At 37.1% G+C, this 16,413-nt stretch overlaps 1 protein-coding gene across 1 annotated transcript in view; it reads right to left on the bottom strand.

The window, feature by feature from the left end:
* VWA8 (von Willebrand factor A domain containing 8) overlaps positions 1-16,413 on the bottom strand; it is a 387,125-nt gene that overhangs the window by 47,833 nt on the left and 322,879 nt on the right. The window contains exons 41-42 of the mRNA XM_032610892.1: positions 7,919-8,027; positions 42-198 (exon numbers count right to left, since the gene is read on the bottom strand). Coding sequence (XP_032466783.1) covers positions 42-198; positions 7,919-8,027 — 266 coding nt within the window. The remainder of the gene's footprint in view (positions 1-41; positions 199-7,918; positions 8,028-16,413) is intronic.

Here is a 16,413-nt window from a genome sequence, read left to right as displayed (position 1 = left end):
TGGTGGCCGACACTGCTCCGGATGCAGTGGGGTCCACTCACCTCTGTTGAAACGCTCTCTGGCCCATCTCTCTTGCAGCTCTCTTCACCTCCTCAGGAACTGCATCTTTCTCAGCCTCAGAGACCTGGTACACTGCATGGCCTGCATCCAGCCGGTAAGGACCTCCTTTGCCGCCCAGACCTGCAGTGTCTCTTCCCCCTGGGAGGAGACCAGAAAGTCCAGGTGATTAGTCTGATCCAGATCACAAAACAGAAGTCAGATCATGGCTTTAAGGCAGTCCTGTGCAGTATATTAATTGTACTTAACTAGTAATTAAACATTCAAAGGACTTTCTTCTGGAAACACAGGGCATCCCCCTGTCAAGGACGCTTTCCTCTTCTCCATCCAGCCAATCCCACACAGATTTCAGGGCTCAGTCCAAATTCCATGACCCCTCACCTGATGACTCTACCTCACAGGGATTAATACTCCTATGCACTATTTGTTATTCTTTAAAATTTATTTTTCTTTTCTTGTCACCTAGAGTGTGAATGGGATTATATTTTACATATCTTTGTAGCTCTGTACCTATAAGAGGCTTGAACATCACAAATACTTAGTATATATTTGTTAATTCGGTGAACGACACTCCTCTTCCCTCACATGTAACCTCATTTTTCCTTAAAATAAAAGAAAGATGACCAGGCTATCGATCCTGTTTCCTCTGTTTTGCAAATGATAAAAATAATGCACAGAGAGGTTAAGTCACCTACTCATGACCTCGTATCCGTGGCTGAGCCAAGATTAGAAGCCAATTATTATACTAACTTTGACTTTTAGCTTAGAATAATAGACAACAGATAAACATTGCCGGCTTCAGGGCAGTTTTTAAATACAAACCCAAGCTTACATGCTTGACAATGAGCATTATGTAATATTGTATAACTTTTAATGTAAAATTAAATGCCTAGAAGATTAGGTAGGTAATATTATAAGAAGTGGTGAGAATTTGGCTAACTAGAGAAGACTTGCCTTGTCTAAATACATTCAAATTCATATTATTTTAAAACACTGCATTGACCCCCAAAATACATATATTGGCTAGATTGGTTACATATTTGGCCCCTGGGCTACCAGTTTATTACCCCTGCTTTATAATGATTAAAATACTAGTAATCAGTTTCTTTTGTTCATTCACAAATAACTTGAGAACTTAGAAGAGAATCCAATATTGGAGGGGCAACACAATACTGAATATTATATCATAGTATAGTATAGTATAGTATAGTATACTAGTATTATATAGTACAGTATTCTATAGTATTCTATAGTATAGTATAGTATAGTATACTAGTATTATATAGTACAGTATTCTATTATATAGTACTAGTATTATATAGTACAGTATTCTATAGTATAGTATAGTATAGTATACTAGTATTATATAGTACTAGTATTATATAGTACAGTATTCTATAGTATTCTATAGTGTAGTATAATATAGTATACTAGTATTATATAGTACAGTATTCTATAGTATTCTATAGTATAGTATAGTATAGTATACTAGTATTATATAGTACAGTATTCTATTATATAGTACTAGTATTATATAGTACAGTATTCTATAGTATAGTATAGTATAGTATACTAGTATTATATAGTACTAGTATTATATAGTACAGTATTCTATAGTATTCTATAGTGTAGTATAATATAGTATACTAGTATTATATAGTACAGTATTCTATTATATAGTACTAGTATTATATAGTACAGTATTCTATAGTATTCTATAGTGTAGTATAATATAGTATACTAGTATTATATAGTACAGTATTCTATAGTATTCTATAGTATAGTATAGTATAGTATACTAGTATTATATAGTACAGTATTCTATTATATAGTACTAGTATTATATAGTACAGTATTCTATAGTATAGTATAGTATAGTATACTAGTATTATATAGTACTAGTATTATATAGTACAGTATTCTATAGTATTCTATAGTGTAGTATAATATAGTATACTAGTATTATATAGTACAGTATTCTATTATATAGTACTAGTATTATATAGTACAGTATTCTATAGTATAGTATAGTATAGTATACTAGTATTATATAGTACTAGTATTATATAGTACAGTATTCTATAGTATTCTATAGTGTAGTATAATATAGTATACTAGTATTATATAGTACAATATTCTATTATATAGTACTAGTATTATATAGTACAGTATTCTACAGTATTCTATAGTATAGTATAGTATACTAGTATTATATAGTACAGTATTCTATTATATAGTACTAGTATTATATAGCACAGTATTCTATAGTATTCTATAGTGTAGTATAATATAGTATACTAGTATTATATAGTACAGTATTCTATAGTATTCTATAGTATAGTATAGTATAGTATACTAGTATTATATAGTACAGTATTCTATTATATAGTACTAGTATTATATAGTACAGTATTCTATAGTATAGTATAGTATAGTATACTAGTATTATATAGTACTAGTATTATATAGTACAGTATTCTATAGTATTCTATAGTGTAGTATAATATAGTATACTAGTATTATATAGTACAGTATTCTATTATATAGTACTAGTATTATATAGTACAGTATTCTATAGTATAGTATAGTATAGTATACTAGTATTATATAGTACAGTATTCTATTATATAGTACTAGTATTATATAGTACAGTATTCTATAGTATTCTATAGTGTAGTATAATATAGTATACTAGTATTATATAGTACAGTATTCTATAGTATTCTATAGTATAGTATAGTATAGTATACTAGTATTATATAGTACAGTATTCTATTATATAGTACTAGTATTATATAGTACAGTATTCTATAGTATAGTATAGTATAGTATACTAGTATTATATAGTACTAGTATTATATAGTACAGTATTCTATAGTATTCTATAGTGTAGTATAATATAGTATACTAGTATTATATAGTACAGTATTCTATTATATAGTACTAGTATTATATAGTACAGTATTCTATAGTATAGTATAGTATAGTATACTAGTATTATATAGTACTAGTATTATATAGTACAGTATTCTATAGTATTCTATAGTGTAGTATAATATAGTATACTAGTATTATATAGTACAATATTCTATTATATAGTACTAGTATTATATAGTACAGTATTCTACAGTATTCTATAGTATAGTATAGTATAGTATACTAGTATTATATAGTACAGTAGTCTATTATATAGTACTAGTATTATATAGTACAGTATTCTATAGTATTCTATAGTGTAGTATAATATAGTATACTAGTATTATATAGTACAGTATTCTATAGTATTCTATAGTATAGTATAGTATAGTATACTAGTATTATATAGTACAGTATTCTATTATATAGTACTAGTATTATATAGTACAGTATTCTATAGTATAGTATAGTATACTAGTATTATATAGTACTAGTATTATATAGTACAGTATTCTATAGTATTCTATAGTGTAGTATAATATAGTATACTAGTATTATATAGTACAATATTCTATTATATAGTACTAGTATTATATAGTACAGTATTCTACAGTATTCTATAGTATAGTATAGTATAGTATACTAGTATTATATAGTACAGTATTCTATTATATAGTACTAGTATTATATAGTACAGTATTCTATAGTATAGTATAGTATAGTATACTAGTATTATATAGTACTAATATTATATAGTACAGTATTCTACAGTATTCTATAGTATAGTATAGTATAGTATACTAGTATTATATAGTACAGTATTCTATTATATAGTACTAGTATTATATAGTACAGTATTCTATAGTATTCTATAGTGTAGTATAATATAGTATACTAGTATTATATAGTACAGTATTCTATAGTATTCTATAGTATAGTATAGTATACTAGTATTATATAGTACAGTATTCTATTATATAGTACTAGTATTATATAGTACAGTATTCTATAGTATAGTATAGCATAGTATACTAGTATTATATAGTACTAGTATTATATAGTACAGTATTCTATAGTATTCTATAGTGTAGTATAATATAGTATACTAGTATTATATAGTACAGTATTCTATTATATAGTACTAGTATTATATAGTACAGTATTCTATAGTATAGTATACTATAGTATACTAGTATTTCATAGTACTAGTATTATATAGTACAGTATTCTATAGTATTCTATAGTGTAGTATAATATAGTATACTAGTATTATGTAGTACAATATTCTATTATATAGTACTAGTATTATATAGTACAGTATTCTACAGTATTCTATAGTATAGTATAGTATAGTATACTAGTATTATATAGTACAGTATTCTATTATATAGTACTAGTATTATATAGTACAGTATTCTATAGTATTCTATAGTGTAGTATAATATAGTATACTAGTATTATATAGTACAGTATTCTACAGTATTCTATAGTATAGTATAGTATAGTATACTAGTATTATATAGTACAGTATTCTATTATATAGTACTAGTATTATATAGTACAGTATTCTATAGTATAGTATAGTATAGTATACTAGTATTATATAGTACTAGTATTATATAGTACAGTATTCTATAGTATTCTATAGTGTAGTATAATATAGTATACTAGTATTATATAGTACAGTATTCTATTATATAGTACTAGTATTATATAGTACAGTATTCTATAGTATAGTATAGTATAGTATACTAGTATTATATAGTACAGTATTCTATTATATAGTACTAGTATTATATAGTACAGTATTCTATAGTATTCTATAGTGTAGTATAATATAGTATACTAGTATTATATAGTACAGTATTCTATAGTATTCTATAGTATAGTATAGTATAGTATACTAGTATTATATAGTACAGTATTCTATTATATAGTACTAGTATTATATAGTACAGTATTCTATAGTATAGTATAGTATAGTATACTAGTATTATATAGTACTAGTATTATATAGTACAGTATTCTATAGTATTCTATAGTGTAGTATAATATAGTATACTAGTATTATATAGTACAGTATTCTATTATATAGTACTAGTATTATATAGTACAGTATTCTATAGTATAGTATAGTATAGTATACTAGTATTATATAGTACTAGTATTATATAGTACAGTATTCTATAGTATTCTATAGTGTAGTATAATATAGTATACTAGTATTATATAGTACAATATTCTATTATATAGTACTAGTATTATATAGTACAGTATTCTACAGTATTCTATAGTATAGTATAGTATACTAGTATTATATAGTACAGTATTCTATTATATAGTACTAGTATTATATAGCACAGTATTCTATAGTATTCTATAGTGTAGTATAATATAGTATACTAGTATTATATAGTACAGTATTCTATAGTATTCTATAGTATAGTATAGTATAGTATACTAGTATTATATAGTACAGTATTCTAAGGTATTCTACAGTATAGTATAGTATAGTATACTAGTATTATATAGTACAGTATTCTATAGTTAAGTCAGACTGCCTGAGTTTGAATCCTGCTTCCAATGCACTAGCCATGGGTCCTTGACAGAAGTTCCTTAACGTCTCTGTAGCTCAGTCTCATCACCTGTAAAATGAGGATACTAATATTATTTACTTCGTGGGACTGTCATGAGGCTAAAATGCTCAGAACAGTATATGGCACAAAATAAGAACTCTATAAGTGACTGCTCTTACTATTATTTACACAACTACCAGTCACATAGAATGAGGTCATTTCTAAGTCTCATAAAGTGGAAATTTGGAAAGTTTTTAGGCTTTGGTTAAATTATGCTACATTTTTCTTTTCTCCCTTGAAGACTTAAGTGGTGTAATAAGTTAAAAGCAAGAACTCGGCATACTCTGCTTCCCTTATCAAAGTCCAGGTAGGTCATTTCCTTTTGGGAAATACCATGAGAACAGCCTATTAATTATAGTATATTTATCCTTTGATTCCAGCACATCTTATTTCATTTTTATTTAGAAATTGCTGGTGGAAAATTCCGTCTTGGATGTGTGTGATTCCTGGCTGTCACTTGTGGACGGCCTATAGGCGGAGGGGACTGGTAACTGGACGATGATGATGAGATACAGAGTCAGGTTTCTGGGACCTGACTCCCTTCCTCCTGGAGGTATGGGTGGGTCATGAATTAGAGCTTGAAAGTTCAAGGGCGCTGAGATGACATCGTTTTTGGTGAAACGAGGAAAGGACCCACAACCGTTTAGAGGCTGGTGTGGGTGACGGACAGCACGGGAAAGCATGGTCCCTTGGCAAAGTCATACGGGGTTGGAGAGGGCGTGAGGACAGAGTTCTTCACGTCCTCCACTTCCAAGAGCCTTTAATTTGAACTTCTTCTTCTTTTTTTTTTTTTCTGGTTCGCGGGGCTCTCACTGCTGTGGCCTCTCCCGTTGTGGAGCACAGGCTCCGGACGCGCAGGCCCAGCAGCCATGGCTCACGGGCCCAGCCGCTCTGCGGCATGTGGGATCCTCCTGGACCGGGGCACGAACCTGTGTCCCCTGCATCGGCAGGCGGACTCTCAACCATCTGCGCCACCAGGGGAGCCCAATTTGAACTTCTTAAATGAAAATGCTTGCCAGAGAGTCCAGACTTCAAGGTATAATCTTGAGGCTAACCTTGAACATCCTAAATCTGTTAAGATAAGGGGGAGAGAGGCAATGGATGGGTTCTGATGACAAAGAAGGAATCAAATGAGTTGTTGGGTCAGAGCTCAGTTCAATATAGAGAATTCTGAGGGAAGAGACTGACAAAGAGAAAAAAAAAATTGCAGCAAAAGAGCCTTGATAAATTGAAAAGTAAAGGCTGGGGGAAGCAAAAGCAGGGTCTTCAGCCTGGACAGATGCGTGAGCTAGTAGACACAAGCTGAATAACAAGCGAGAACGTCCGCTGCAGGAGAGCCGGCTGCTGGGAAACCTGCATCTGGTCAGCTCGTCCCACAATGCATTCCACATGGATTAAATCTTGCTGGCTTGACACTAACTTCCAGATCAAAGGACATTTCTCAAAATATCCTTTCTTTCAAGCTGATGCTTGATGAATAAACAGAGCAGGCAAGGAGTCCACAGGCCGATTTGATAGCACATTGTCCGAACACAGAAACCCATTTCCTCCCGAGGCTGTCAAGGCCAAGAGGCACAGACCAACCTCAGGGAAGGCGAAGAACAGAGCTCATGCCAGCACCGCTCATGGCCGTGATAAGATCAGACAGTGCGCACACAGTCTGGCCCTATTCCTGCGGCTCTGCAGATGTGTCTGCTCCAGCTGCCGCAGAGGAAAGAGGAAAGCGGCAGCTGTGGGAACAATGCTCTCTTCGGGCAGCCAAGAGGAAGGAGTGGACCCCAGTCATCGGTTCAGACCACAACCACCCCTCTTATCTCAAAACCCTGCATCCTCAACATGCTCACTTCTGAGATGTGGAGGACCAGGACCATTTCTTTTCAAAGTCAGCTGGTCAAGAAAGAATGTACTGTCGATTTCTGGCATGATTCCCAAGGGCATGGAATTTAAAAGAGGGGATTAACACTTTTAATGAATACATTCTTCATGCCAGGCCTCGAGCTCAGCGCTTTACAATCATAATCTCATTGAATCCTCATCACAAGCTTGTGAGGCAGTTAATATTATGCCCCTTTTATGGATGAGGCAACCCTGGGAGGACCAGAACGGTCTTAGGTCAGAGGGTAGCAGAGTCTGCGGGACTCCAAATGCCAGGGTTTTTCCGTGTCTTGATGTCATGCTGGGACAGAGGGCAAAGGCACACTCCAGCCGACTAACGGGGGAGACAGAGAAGGCAGGCCGATTCCTGAGCCTTCTTGGGGCTGCTGTGACGTCTCTGGAAGCCTGACCCAGGAGAAGGCCGTGCTACGAACCTGTGCCACCAGCCCAAGTATTGCCGCCCACATGCGGCATGTTGTCTGGGTCCTCCTTGCCGTGTTTGGGGGAACTCACGTCTTCACCACTCTCTCTGTTGATTGTTATCTAAAAATGAAGAAGTAAGACATTATCATTCTCCGTGACTAACACCAGGAGCTGCAGGACAGAAAGAATTGTTTCCCCCTAAGTCCTTAAGGTATGGCGTAACCTCAGGCCACAGGACACAACAGATGCTGTTAGTGTCTGGCAAAAGTTTCACCGGATTTTACATCCATTTAGTTGGGAAGGAGACAAGTTTAATTTTAAAAAATATTCTTTAAAGAAAAGGTGCTGGACTGGGTTACAGCTTCAGAATTCTTCTAGCGCAGAGTATGCCTTGAGCATTTACATAAAGAACAAGACCCACCGGAAGCAGGGGAAATGGATCTCTCCAGAGACTGACTGAGAGAGCTCTCAATGGTTTAAAAGGATCACTGCCCAGCTGGTCCAGCCGAGTCACAGCAGATATACATTTACCTATTTAATTTTCCAAGAAATCCCATTCCTCAGAGAAATGCCACTTTATATAAAATATGTGGAAAAGAAAAACAGAAAATGTATCTTTGTGTGCTTCAGTGATATATGTTATACACACAGACACTGAAAACTGCTTATTTCCTGGACCCACTCTAATTTTATTATGGTATTTATAGCTCTCCTAGTTCATCTCGATTTTGAAACTGGATTTACTATTCCTGCAAATCCAACAGAATACGCAGCACTAGCTTTCCTCTTAGAGAGCCTGTGGCTCATTCATTGGTCCTTAATTTAATTCGGCACAGATTCACCAAAAGGACTGATAACCACGCAGGAATTCCATCCTAGCAGTCAGCTCAGTAGATGAAAAGAACTTGAGGCAGCCACATCCATGTGCCCTATGAGCCTGCTCCCAAATACAATGATTTTTCAAGGCAGACCAGATCAAACATTTATTTATTTGTTCAAATAACACTTAACGGGAAATGTATTGGCAAGACGTCATTTGAACTACCATGGGGCCAACAAAAGCCATGGAGGATTGGTCCCTGCCCTCAAATTGCTTACAGTGGAACAGGAGAGCCTGCAGATAGACCTGTAGCATGACGCCAGGCCAGTCTTGAGAGCTGACCCAATCCTTGTTAGTAACTGGACTTTTCATTCTGGAGGTTAGAATTAACGAAGATCGGTAGATAATTTAAGGCCTTTGCAAATAAAATGGCTATTAAGAACGAATTCAACCTAACTTCCATTGTCTTATGTCTGGACCAGTTCATTTCAGATGTTATGACATCATAAAGAGATTTTAATTAACCAGATCTTTCTACCCTTAGCTTTGGCATCATTAACAGAGTTTTTGCCATAACTTCAGCATACTTTAAAATTTTGCAGCCAGGACATGACAATTGATATGAATTCCACACATATAATCATGCTCGAAAAAATGGGTGAAAATAATTTTTTTCTTCTTTTTAAAAATTAAACTATGCAGAATAGCTAGCAACATTTAGAGAAAAAATAAGCATTTAAAATACTGTCCCCCAAACTTGCCACCACTTTCCAGCTTTTCTAGAGGCAGTGTAAGAGATAATCAGTAAATTAAAATAAGTATACTGACTATGAGAATTCTAGACCAGCGCTAACCAAGAAAATTTTCTGTGTTGATGGAAATATATATAACTGAGATGTCTAACATGGTAGCTTTTAGCCCAGTGTGGCTATTGAGTACTCGAGGACGTGATTTTTAAGTTTTACTTAATTAACTAAAATTCAAGTTTAAATTACATGTAGCCAGCGGGTATCTCATCAGACAGCACAGCACAAGGACAAGCTTGCCTCAGCCGGGGAGATAATGTTTGGTTATCTTAGCGGTGTCTTATAGATGTTTCCCGTGAGAAATGAGAAAAACAAGAAACGTTTCAAAATTGCGATAGTTTTATTCTGTTGTCATTTTAAGAAATCTATAGAAAGGTTATGACTACAGTCTAACTGATTTTTTTTAAACAAACATATGGAACTTACATATGGAAATACGTTTATTATAATAAGATGGTAAGCTTATTTTTCATACATGAAGACACATTTATTACAATAATGCTGCTCAAACACTTCTGGACTGTTTCTGGAAGGATCTGCAGAATCCACAGCAGATTCTATTTGAATATCTTTAATGGTGGCCATTTTGTATTCTTTAAAAATAGATTTGATTTTTAATAAATAGCTAAAGGATACTTGGAGCCGATTTCTGGTATGAACTATTTGCTAATTTGCTTTGTACCGTTTGGAAAGTCAATTAACTTCTCTGGGTCTCAACCTTCTCATCAGAAACTAAGCGGGTTCAACTAAATAATTTCTTCCATTCCACCTAACATTGACATGCTCTAGCTGATTCAACGATTCAAAATGTGGTAAATAAGGGATGTTTAGTCAAAACCAGGCACAATTATACAATAATGAGACTAGTTTGCTTTATAAGAGTTGAGATACTTCTACAAGCCAATTCTTAAAGATGAAGTTCCAAAAATGGTCTGGGCAATGACAGCATTATTGGAATAACTGTTCTGAACACCTTTCCTCACTTTAGGGTATGTGTGTGTGTATATTATTTATTAAAAATAAATAGAAGAATGGATAAACAACAAGGTCCTACTGTATAGCACAAAGAACTATATTCAATATCCTGAGATAAACCATAATGGAAAAGAATATAAAAAAGAATGTATATATATGTATAAGTGAGACACTTTGCTATACAGCAGAAATTAACACATTGTAAATCAATAAAAAAATAAATAAATGAATAAACAAATAAATAAATAAAAGAACCTCAGAAGAGGTATAGAAAGCAAAGTCCTATGTGTCTAGTAACTTTACTTTCATCAAAAGTCAATCTACTTCAGACATTTCACGACAATTCAGTTATTCTGCTGTAAGAGAACAGCCTTTTAAGAAGTACTAAAAATGATGGCACAAGGCAAAAGAAAAAGCCTATCAAATAGCCCCCCTCAGCTACCTCCAAAATCACACTCTTAAAATTGCAAAGACACCTCTAATGGGCCTTCAGGGAGGCAGAAAATTTGCTATGAACTTTCTGGGCAGAAAGGAACTGGTGTGCACTTTGCCACCTGTGTGTCTTCCAGGCCATCTGCTGGGGAATGGCGTGGCTCACAACAAGTCAGCCCCACACCAACCCCGAATGGGAGTCTAGAGATGTTTCAAAATTGACAAATGCTTGACAAAAACAGTCATCGGCCCAAACCTGATTTATTCCAGAGAAACACATACCATAAAATTCCAAGGATACTTACTTAAAAGCGAGGCATTTGGGGAGTTTATCTAATTCTGTGTCATTTTATGAATGCCATTATACTCACACGAGTCTATTTCTCCAGGTGGATGGGAGGAACTCACCTGACAAGCGGTTTCCAAAGCATTTTAGGGAGTCTCTTACGTGAATTGACAATGACTCATAAAAGTTACAAGGCAGGAAGTCTAGGAAAGTCCAACGCAGGACAGAAACTGGAACAGATACTAGGGAAGGCCTATTATTTGAGGAAGCTTGCTTCCTAGGGACAGAATATGCTATAGAGCCTCTGGCCATTCAAGTTGATAAACTGCTGAATTCTTTGAAGGATGTGTTTTGGAAGGACTTGGAGTGCATTTCCTTCGAGGGTTGGTTTCATCTAGAAAGAGCTCAAGTGAGTCAATCCAGTTACTGAAATAGACCTTAATGTATTCACTTAAATGGATCAAAATTTTTCCCAAACCACAAAGTATTGTGGACTCTTACCAACTGTTGATGCAAATGGATGCACACGCTAAGGCCTTTGACGTGTTTCTCACTCACAGCTGACACAACCTACTTCCTTTTAGATAAGCGTGCTATAATCATAAGAACTGCTATCCTCTTTCAGATGAATCCAAATGGAAAAAACATGGAGCCTGTAAATTATAACTCATAAAAATGTCCCAGAGTAAAGCAACCCAAAGCCAGAGCAGGGAAGGGACATGACTCATGAAAGCCCTTCTAGGCAAGGCCCATATATTTCAGGCTCCTCCTCAAACTCATGATTTTTAAAAACCCTCAGTAAAATGACATAAATAGCCAGAATACAATCTTGGAGGGAAAGTTACTTCTCGGAGGACTGACTGGACAACACAGCTTATTCTTATTTTCCAACTGGAGACTAGGTGTGGCACAGCAGATGCTTCTAGCTGCCTCCCCAATGTCTACTCCCTCTTTCTCCCTTTTAAATAGAAGTCAGATGCACCACGGTTAGCTGGGATGAAGCCCGGCCACCCCATTCCCCTCTGCCACTGATTGATCTAGGGGAAGGTAGGCGACCCGAGATGTAAGAAAATCAGGAGGTTTCCGGGAAAGATTTTCCTCTCATGTCAAGAGCTCTTTCATTGCCCTGGATGGACCTCCCTCCCCTCCCCTGCAACGTACATGCGCTTGCTGCCTTGGCACACGGCGTGAGAATGTGATGCTTAGTGCTGTGGTCTCCATCTGGTGACCATGTGGCAATGAGAAGAAGGTGGCAGAGGGGAGGATGGAGGAGGCTATGTCCCTGATGACACCGCTGAGCTGCTGAACCAGCCATGGAGTCACTTGCTTCTGGTCTTCTACATCAGCAAATAAGAAATGTCCTTAGTTTAAGGTACTGTGAGTTGGGTTTTCTGCTACTTGGGGTCTACTGCATGCAAACTAATTGATTCATTCATTACAGGATGAATGAGAGGCAGCAGGGCAGAAGCCACGGTCTTGATCTCTGGAGGATGTCCTACTTCCAGAAGATGTGCTTTAAATGTTCTGACATCGAAAACTGCCATAATAATATTAGTACAGTTGCCTACAATTTGATGATTAGCAGGCAGTTCAATGCATTCACTCATTCATTTTCTTATTCAAACATTTCTGTGTATGTTTATGGCACATTTACTACTCACTGAGATAATGGAGATAACAAGAAACAGGATCTTTGCTTCCAGGAGGATGTTTTATAAAGTGGAACAAAGTCACAGCACAGGGTAATACAGACCATAATAAGGTACTGAATACATCTGCCTAAAAGATTATTGTCTGAGGTTATTCTTATTCTACGATAGAAAGTTAGAAATTTCTATCATAGATACAGTGAAAGTCACATAACATGACCCTAGGAATGATGGTCCTTCATATGAAGACAGCTTGTTAAAAAACGAAACAAAACAAAAAACCTTACCCAGTTTTCATAAACAACATGCAGCTTCTACAATGATAACGCATGACAAAAGTACCATTGTCCATAGGCAGTTTCTATGTGTCCCAATTTCAATCTCTGGCAAAGCCATCAAGTACGTAATTTATCTCCAGTTTTTCCCTGGCTGGTGGCAACATTTGCTTTCAAATATTCAATGACTTCCTGCCCTCTTTAATCCCTCCTAGTTCTTAAAAATCAGGGGATGGGGCTTCCCTGGTGGCGCAGTGGTTGGGAGTCCGCCTGCCAATGCAGGGGACACGGGTTTGTGACCTGGTCCGGGAGGATCCCACATGCCGCAGAGCGGCTGCGCCCATGAGCCATGGCCGCTGAGCCTGTGCGTCTGGAGCCTGTGCTCCGCAACAGGAGAGACCACAACAGTGAGCGGCCTGTGTACCGCAAAAAAAAAAAAAAAGAAAAGAAAGCAGGGGATGATCTGATTTTCGATCATTAATATTAAACAATTATGCTGTAGCTGCTATTCATTTGCACTAAATAATTAACCCAAAGGGCATTCACACTGTAAGTGCCCTTGACTGGGAAATAAAGTCCTCTTTCCTTTGTTTGAGGTGGGGGACAGGGTAGTGGGTTGGCGGGGGGCACGCTAGGCCTGTTCTCTGGCCCTGAAGACAAATGCTTATGGGGCGATTGTGGTGTTACAGGTGAGAGGCAGAAGGGACGGTCTGTGGCTTGTCCCAGAGCGGCTCTGGCCCTGATGGAGTGGGTGGAGCCTCTGGCTCAGAAAGGACTCCTGTTCTTTCTCATAGGCTTCTTCAAGTCGACCAGCAGCCCTCCCTCCTGACTTAGGGGACCTTTTGCCCACCTCCCCAGAGTCAACCTAATTCTGTCTACTCTCCCCCTTTCTGCGTGAACACTCCTAGAGACGATGCATACTTTGTTTTCTGGCACAAGTGATGTGGTTGGTAAATAATTTAAAATATTTGAAACCGTGACCGCAAACACCCTCCTTCCTCTATCTGATGTGAGGTTCTGGAATACAACCCTATGTGCATCCTATGTTATTTCTCTATCCGTGTTTATAGTTTCTTTTTTTTTTTTTGCGGTACGCGGGCCTCTCACTGTTGTGGCCTCTCCCATTACGGAGCACAGGCTCAGCGGCCATGGCTCACGGGCCCAGCCGCTCCGCGGCATGTGGGATCTTCCCGGACCGGGGCACGAACCCACGTCCCCTGCATCGGCAGGCGGACTCTCAGCTACCGCGCCACCAGGGAAGCCCATACTTGGCAGTTTTTAAAACTATTGTGTTTTCCCTGTCAACAGAATTCTCTGAGGTGCTAAGTGTAGCAAGGAAAAGGAAGGGTGGGTAGAAAAGTCATCCTACCACTAGGGTGGGGAGAAGCGAAAGGGGGTTTTATTAAGACCCAGGTTCTAAAAATTCTTGAAAGCACTGAGTACAACTCCATGCAAACACATTTAGCGTGGAGGAATTCTTTTCTGAAAATAGGAATGCTAACTGAATTAGTGCTGGACAAGTTATCATAGCGTCCTCCCCACGGAGAGGTATTTCCATCATCAAACACTGGCAAATGGTTTTCCGTTTTGTTTATGCTAAAGTCAGGTTATGTCACCAGCCATCATTTCTTCCAGCTATTCTTCATACCATTGTTGGTTCATCATCTCAGACTCTAAATGTTTCTGAAGTCATTGTCTACTGGTGTTTACCCTGAGTTTCCTCAACCATTTCCTCAAGGCACATGGAGTTCTTGTAAAACCTGTGTTTTCACATCGAGCGAGACAGTCTTCCTTTGCTTCCAGGAGGCCCAGCATTCTCCCACACTTTTTCCCCCCAATTTTTATTGGAGTATAGTGGATTTACAATGTTGTGTTAGTTTCAGGTGTACAGCAAAGTGAATCAGTTATACATAAACATATATCCATTCCTTTTTTTGTTTCTGATTCTTTTCCCATATAAGCCATGATAGAGTATTGAGTAGAGTTCCCTGCGCTATACAGCAGGTTCTTATTAGTTATCTATTTCATATATAGTAGTGTGTATATGTCAATCCCAATCTCCCGATTTATCCCTCCCCCCGTTATCCCCTGGTCTCCCACACTTTTTGACAACCATGATGAGTCGAAACTATTAACCAGAATACAAAACACTGGCATAAAGAGAGGCCGTAGAGAAGTAAGCCATATGCACTGCACATACACAGAGCTCAGGGGAATGTGGTATGTCACTCACCGGCTGACAGCAATTATGGTTCTGTTCTAAGCTCACTGGGTGAGGGACCCTTCCAGGCTGCTGAACTAGCTCAAATGGACTGAGAGTGTGAAACACCACTTAGCGTGTGGGCAAAATACAAACACTGAATAACTGGAATGTATGCCTTTATTGTATGCATACATGCACATACATTTTTAAAGAAAATATTTCTTTAAGTGATAAAAATCAGTGCTACGGGCTGTGCACTGGAAAATGTGGCCACATATATAAAGTGGCATCAGTTCTATACTGTGAGGGCAGGGCTGGGTCTTATTCTTCGTATCAGCTTTAGCACCTGGTCTTTGCATATCGCAGGAGCTCAGTAAATGTGTGGTGAATAAGTGAACGGCTGCACGACAGGCACTGCCTCTGTGGCCATTCCAAAGCTGCAGAATGGCTCCAGCGGGGTATACGTCACCAAGAATATATGGAAGCCTGATAACTGCTCTCCTGGAACCGAAGGAGGCAAACTGGAAAGCAGGAAATTTGGGAGAGGAGAAAAGAATACCATTGGGTTTTGCTTTGCAAGATATTCTTTTAATTTTAGATTGTGAAGCCTCTTTGTGAGCAACAAACTTAGAACACTAAATACCAGAGGGTAAAGCTTTTTAATGAAATGTAGGCCATAGTTATGACACAAATTATGTTATGTATCGTTGATACTGAGCTACATGGTAATTAGACACAAACGATTCCTAGAATGATTGTAATTGGTGAGGGGTTTATATAATAAAACATAAGTGAGTTTGTCATTTTTCTCTTTTGTGTGAGTTCTCCAGTTTCTTCGACAGTGTGACTCTGCCTGTTTCCTGTTTACACCCTGGAACTCACACTCCTTACAGGACAGAGCCCCGGCTGCCCTCCCAGCGAGTTCCCTCTGCATTTTGTCTCACGTGGCTCGCCCCCTCTCCCTGGGCCCCAACCCCACTCGTCTCGCTCTGTGCCCCCATCTGAGGACTCCAGATGTGAAGCTGTGTATGTGTGGCCGTGACCTGGCCACCTGGCAATG

The sequence above is a fragment of the Phocoena sinus genome, chromosome 18 (assembly GCF_008692025.1).
Source record: "Phocoena sinus isolate mPhoSin1 chromosome 18, mPhoSin1.pri, whole genome shotgun sequence".
Lineage (NCBI taxonomy): Eukaryota > Metazoa > Chordata > Mammalia > Artiodactyla > Phocoenidae > Phocoena > Phocoena sinus.
The sequence above is the reverse complement of the archived record's forward strand: the minus strand, read 5'-3'. Positions and strand labels throughout refer to the sequence as shown.